This window comes from Oryctolagus cuniculus, chromosome 1, assembly GCF_964237555.1.
Source record: "Oryctolagus cuniculus chromosome 1, mOryCun1.1, whole genome shotgun sequence".
NCBI classification, from domain to species: Eukaryota; Metazoa; Chordata; class Mammalia; order Lagomorpha; family Leporidae; genus Oryctolagus; species Oryctolagus cuniculus.
The window spans coordinates 167,961,636-167,968,292 of record NC_091432.1 but is presented as its reverse complement, the minus strand read 5'-3'; the positions used below and the strand labels follow the sequence as shown (position 1 = coordinate 167,968,292).

Here is a 6,657-nt window from a genome sequence, read left to right as displayed (position 1 = left end):
AAAAGCCTGGTGGAGTCAGGTAGAAGCAGCATCCTGGAGCCCAGGGTAAGCACCCAGGCCCACTTCAGTCGGCGAAAGCACAGGCGGCTGCCAAAGACAGCAGAGAAACCCGGAGCAGAAGAGACCAGCCGAGGATGCCTGACCTCTTGTTCTACCTTCTACGATTCTGTCTCCTCCAGGGCCAAGTTACCGGAAGAGTCACGTATGAATGGATGATGGAGAATGTTAAGATATGCCGTAATGATTTTGTCAGAACCGCGATCGAAGTCTGTGGCCATGTCCACTTGGCAAGAGAGTCACTGAGTCCAGAAAACCTCTTTCTGAGTTCTGGACCAGCTGCAGGTGAGTACTTCTATCCTTCGACAATTCTGCCTAGATAAAGGAGCCTGGTTTTCTCTGATCAGCAGCAATTGGGTATTTACACTTAGATTTACATCTCCTGGCTTCTTTGCTTCCATTATTTCAAAATTAACACCTTATTAATCAAGCTGAAGGACAGTTTTGCTGTCCATGAAGAAGAGCAGCATGCTCTGATTCAGGTTTGTTAACTACTATTTTAGCTTTACCAGAATTTCTCATTTCCTTGGGCTAAAACTGTCAAATTAAATAATTGAGATAGGTAAGGTTAGGAGATTTATACAACAGAAAGATTTTGAAGCAGGAGATGTTTTCTTTTCATATATATATATATATATATATATATATATATTTACTTCCTCCCTGGCAGTACCAGCAACATGGAAACAGTCCATGAAACTTTAACTAAAATGAATGGGTATAAAGAAGAAGGAAGATGTTAGCTAGTTGCACCATGATCCCAGCCCAAGTTTCAAAGTTTGCATCTGGCCAGCATATTGCATGATCCACAACACTGGAACAAATACCATACAGAGTACATTAGTAAACACATGTGACAGCCAATGCTAATCTCTTCTGGAAGTCTATGACTATTGATTGGTGTTCATTTAACCCATTTCTCTAATATAAACTGAAATCGATTTTCAGTAAACACTCTGGGGAGAGAAATTGTTACATATACATTTGAGGGCTGTCAGAGACTTATATCCCCTGTTGATTCTATCAGAGCTTTTAGAAATTCTACCTTGGGGTCAGCATTCTGGCATAGCCGGTTAAGCTACCACTTGCGATGCTGGCATCCCACATGGGCACCAGTTTGAGTCTCAGCTGCTCCACTTCCAATCTAGCTCTATGCTAACACAGCTGGGAAAGAAGCTGAAGATGGCCTAAGGGCTTGGGCCTCTGCACCCCCATAGGAGACGCAGATGAGGTTCCTGGCTCTTGACTTTGGCCTGGGTCAGACCTGGCCATTGTAGTCATTTGGGAAATGAACCAGTGGATGGAAGATCTCTCTGTGCCCCCGCCCCGCCCTGCCCCGTAACTCTGCTTCCAAATAAATAAAGAGAACTTTACATATAAAAAAGAAATTCTTGCCACCATGATTTGAAAACTTAAATAAGCAATTTTCTTTTCAAAGGTTACTCTCAGAATTAAGAAGTTGCCTAGCAATGCAATAAAATTACTCAGGTTGAAAAAAAATCCAGTTATGGTTAAACTGAGTGTTTCTGATGATCAACATTACTTCAGACAGTTGACAGATCTATGTCAGACAGTGAAAAGTACTATATTGAAAGCAAGGAAGGGATGAGAGAGATTACAGAAGCCAAGTGGAGTAAAGCAGAAGAATGCTAGGATTGTAGTACTTCAATCTATTAGTATAATAAATGGTCCAGATATTAAGACACTTGTTGATTGTTTCAATATTCAATTAGATTGAGACAGTGCTTTCCATTTCTCTACATAGGCACATGCAATCTGTCTGATACTCCTTGACATTCATATTTTTCTTTACCCCTAATTTCTTTAACTTAATAGAAATTGTGCCATCATCCATCAAGAAAGATGCAGAAAATGCAAATACTATGTTGGAATCCATTCCTAACTTGCCACAGGAGCTGACGGCAACACAATTTGAGAAGCAGCCATCAAAGCTGTATCTACAATACCTACCTACATTGAAGAAGTCAAATGTTAGTTTTGAAGAATTTAAGAAAATTATTCAGAATATACAAAGAGGAGTGCAAGGTAGCAGTGCTTCAGAATCGAATACTTTCTCCCGAAAAAAGAGACAGTTCTCTGAGAGTCTGCCTGAAAAATGTTGCAAATATGGTTGTCCCAGATATTATCTTCTTATGTATTGCTGAGATGGAGATAACTACATAGATTTCACATAATTTTCACGTGTATTTCACATGTATTCTTGATATTTTCACTTATAATTCTGTCAGGATGCTACTGATTACTAGAATATAAGACCTCCACAGCTGAAGGTTTGTGCATTGTTCATTTTATAATAAATGGTATGTCTGTGCAGTGCTGGTATTGCTTTTGCTTTTTAAAGTATGACAAAATTTCCCAATGAAGAGACAGTTGGCAATGTATGCAGCTACATCTTAGAAGTTATTCAAATATTAAAACAAGGGACCAGTGCCGTGGCTCACTTGGTTCATCCTCTGCCTGCTGTGCTGGCATCCCATATGGGCACCGGTTCTAGTCCCGGCTACTCCTCTTCCAGTCCAGCTCTCTGCTGTGGCACGGGAGTGCAGTGGAGGATGGGCCAGGTCCTTGGGCCCTACACCCACAATGGAGACCAGGGAGAAGCACCTGGATCCTGGCTTTGGATCGGTGCAGCGCCAGCTGTAGCAGCCATTAGGGGAGTGAATCAACGGAAGGAGGACCTTTCTCTCTGTGTCTCTCTCACTGTCTATAACTCTGCCTGTGAAATAAATTAAAAAAAAAATAGCTATAATAACTCCTTAAGGTATACACCATATAAAAAGATGTAATATGTACATCCAAAATATAAAATGGTAGCTGAAGGATGTGGAATAAAAGTATAGTTATTTTAAGGAATCAAATTTAAACTGCTATCAGTTTAACAGTCTACTGTAACTATATGATATTTTATGTGAGCCTCATACTATTCATAAAACAAAAACTCATGGATATACAAAGGATACAAAAGGACCAAAGTATACTCCTAGAGAAAATATTCTTTTTTTTATTTGAAAGTTAGAGTTATAGACAGTGAGAGAGAGAGGTCTTCCTTCCGTTGGTTCACTCCCTAAATGACCGCTATGGCTGGCGCTGTGCTGATCCGAAGCCAGGAGCCAGGAACTTCTTCTTGGTCTCCTGTGCCAGTGCAGGGGCCCAAGCACTTGGGCCATCCTCCACTGCTCTCCTGGGCCACAGCAGGGAGCTGGACTGGAGGAGGACCAACTGGAGCTAGAAACAGGCACCCATATGGGATGCTGGCGCTCAGGCGGAGGATTAACCAAGTGAGCCATGGTGCCGGCCCCAAGAAAATATTCTAATCACAAAAGAAGACAGTGAAAAAGAAAGAAAGGGAGAAAGACTCTATAGAACCAAAAACAACAGTAGTAGGCATTTCCTATGAATAATTCATTTCATTATAAGTGGATAAATTTCTCTAATCACAAGACACAGTAGTGTATATTTCAAAGTTACAATCCCTTTCAAAATATCAATGTAATACTTCACGGAAATACAAATACCAATCGTACTTCTTCACTGAAATGAAACCGTACAAGCTATCAAATAACCAAAGCAATACTGAGCAAAAAGAACAAAGCTAGACACATTGTAGTACTTAACTTCAAAAAATACTGAAAGGCTATAGCAACCAAAACATTACAGTACTGGCATAAAAAGACACACACCAAACTGAACAGAACAGAGAATCCAGAAATACACCCACATACTTATAGTCAAATGATTTTCAACAAAGCACTAAGAGCATACATATGGGGGCTGGCACAGTGGAGTCGTGGGTAAAGTCGCCACCTGCAGGGCCAGCATTCCATGTGGGCACCAGTTCTAGTACCCACTGCTCCTCTTCCCATCCAGCTCTCTGCTATGGCCGGGGAAAGTAGTAGAAGATGTATTGAGTCCTTGGGCCACTGCACCCATGTGGGAGACCCTGAAGAAGCTGCCGGCTCCAGGCTTCAGATCGGCCTGACTCTGGTCATTTTTACCATTTGGGGAGTGAACCAGCAGACAGAAGACCTTTCTCTCTATCTCCCCCTCTCTTTGTGACTCAGCCTCTCAAATAAAAAAAATTTTTTTTTGTTTAAGAAAAGTAGAAGCTTGGGAGTCACCACTAGATCCTGACAACAAGCCAAATGCTGAACAAACTGAAAAATAAGAATTCTTTTTAGATCCACAAGAGAAGTGGAGTCACAGAGCAAATGACTGTCCCCCAAATTAGAGAATGACATGTAAATACAGAGATTCACAACTTACCAGAGCAGAAAATCACAAGCTGAAACCTCTGTGGGAGCAAGCGCCAGAGTAGGAAACCCTGTAGTGTGATGGAGAAGTTGCCAAATCTCAGTAGTGGACAAATTTGAGGGTTAAAACTCCAGGGGGACTGAATCAGACAGACCCTACACTTTTCCAAGTTTTAACTTAAGCAGTTCAAGTTCATCCTGATACTGAACACAGGAGCAAATTCCCCTCATAGCTCTAGCAGGGAGAGTTGGAAAGGAACCATTTTTGAAATACACTATAAGATTCTGTTCTTACCAAGGTTGCTCTCAGGAGAAGCTATTACCAAGACCCTATCCTGCTGGGGTTTCATCAGAGACTAATTGACCTGGGGAACAAGAAATACCCAACTCTAGCCTAACTTAACTATCCTATCTTGTGTAATGTAGGAGAAAAAACACTAAGAAGTACCTGTGATGTTCACAGTCTCTAGGCAAAGGCTCATTGAAAGACCAACACCTAACTATAGGACTCACTCATTTCCTTCTCCAACACCTTACCACCTCATTACTAATGGCCTTTTTAAGCCATTTTTTTTTACCTGGTACATCATACCTGGCTATCAACAAAAAATGACATAGCATATTAAAAGGCAAACAACACAATTCAAAAAAAAAAAAACTGTACTCAGATATGGCTCTGATATAGGCAGCCAGTATCACAAGTGGTGACTTAACCCACTGCACCACAACAGGGGCCCCTCTAAGGTTTATATGAAGAGGAAATATACCCAGAATATCCAACACAATATTGAAGGAGAACAAATCTAGAGAACCAACACAATCCAACTTTAAGACTTCTTATAAAATTACAGTAATCAAGACAGCATGGTATTGGTGAAAGAATATACAGATCCATGGAACAGAATAAGAACGCACAGTTTGATCCAGATCAATTCAGTCCATTGATCTCTGATTAAGGAGCAAAGTCAATATAATTGAGAAATGGTAGATCTCTAAAATAATGATTGGAACAAAATCTACATGCCAAAATAATCTGGACACAGACTTTTCAACTTCCACAAAAATTAACTCAAAATTGATCATAAACCTTAATATAAAACAGAAAAGTAACTCTGGATAATAATAGAATTTAGATGACTTGAGCTTAGTGATAAGCTTTTAGAGATAACACCAAAGGCACGATCCATGAGAGACAGAGTTAACAAACTAGACTTCATCAAAATTAAGAATTTCTGCACAGTAAACGATATTGAGAAGAGAATGAAAAGACAAGTTGCTGGCAGAAGTTAGGAAGGCGGCAGGGTTGAATAGAAGGAGCACAGAGGGTCTTTAGGGCAGTGACATTGTTCTGCATGGTGTAATAATGGGGGCCACATGTTAAATATTTGCCCAGACCTAAAGAAGATACAGGTAGGCAGGAACGGGAGCCAGCACTTCAGTGTGGTGAGCAAACAGCATCGAACTTGATGTCTGAAGTCTTTGCTTGGATGTCAGCACAGACCCTCACTAAGAAAATGATACCTGGAAAATCACCACAGAGTATGACTTGTACAGTGGGATAAATACCTTGTTTGTATGATTGTTGTGTATGCAAAATTTAATTGTGTTTATTAATTTTCTTAAGACACAGGGTTTGATATGTAAGTGTTAAGGGCCTGAGCTATGCAAATCAGACATCTTTGGTTTGGATCCTCACTTCCCCAGTCACCAACTCTGCACACGTAACTGACACTTGTTTCCTCCATGTCTACACCTCTAGTTTGGTGATACTAAGATTACTCAGCTCAAAGGTTGCTGAGAAGGAGGAAAATGAGCTAATGCAAGTGAATTATTTGCCAGATAGCAAGCACTCCTTATTTTCTATTATTATTATTCTATGTTTTGTACTATAATCATGTTTTCTAAAGCACATTCCCTACCTATCACTAGTTTCACTCTACCAAAAAAAAAATAATAACTCCATGAGTTATTGCTGTTTGACAACATCAATAATAAGTGTAAATGCATGAGTAGAGGATGGCTCAAGTCCTGCACCCGCGTGGGAGACCCAGAAGAAGCTCCTGATTCCTGCCTTCAGATCGGTGCAGCTCTGACCACTGGAGCCAACTTGGGGTGAACCAGCAGATGGAAGACCTCCCTCCCTCTCTCTCTTTCTCTCTCTCTCTCTCTCTCTCTCTGCCTCTCGTCTCTCTGTGTAACTCTGACTTTCAAATAAATAAGTAAATCTTAAAAAAAGAATGAGTAAGTGCATAAAGCACAGAAAAGAAGAGAAGGATTTCTGGAGAAAAATTTAGTGAATACTTGAATTTTGGATGCCTCAAATGATAAA

At 40.5% G+C, this 6,657-nt stretch overlaps 1 protein-coding gene across 1 annotated transcript; it reads left to right on the top strand.

Moving 5' to 3' along the window:
• Window positions 1-16: 16 nt before the first annotated feature.
• Window positions 17-2,391, top strand: LOC100341333 (relaxin-like protein SQ10). Its single transcript, XM_002724229.5, has 2 exons — window positions 17-342; window positions 1,894-2,391. The coding sequence occupies exons 1-2, from the start codon at window positions 135-137 to the stop codon at window positions 2,220-2,222; spliced, it is 537 nt and encodes a 178-aa protein (XP_002724275.2). The 5' UTR covers window positions 17-134; the 3' UTR covers window positions 2,223-2,391.
• The last annotated feature ends 4,266 nt before the right edge of the window (window positions 2,392-6,657 follow it).

Excerpts from the sequence above, each read along its gene's own strand:
- LOC100341333 (XM_002724229.5), top strand. The coding sequence starts at position 135 with ATGCCTGACCTCTTGTTCTACCTTCTACGATTCTGTCTCCTCCAGGGC. Across the intron at positions 343-1,893 it reads GAGTTCTGGACCAGCTGCAG|AAATTGTGCCATCATCCATC; the intron begins GTGAGTACTTCT and ends TTAACTTAATAG.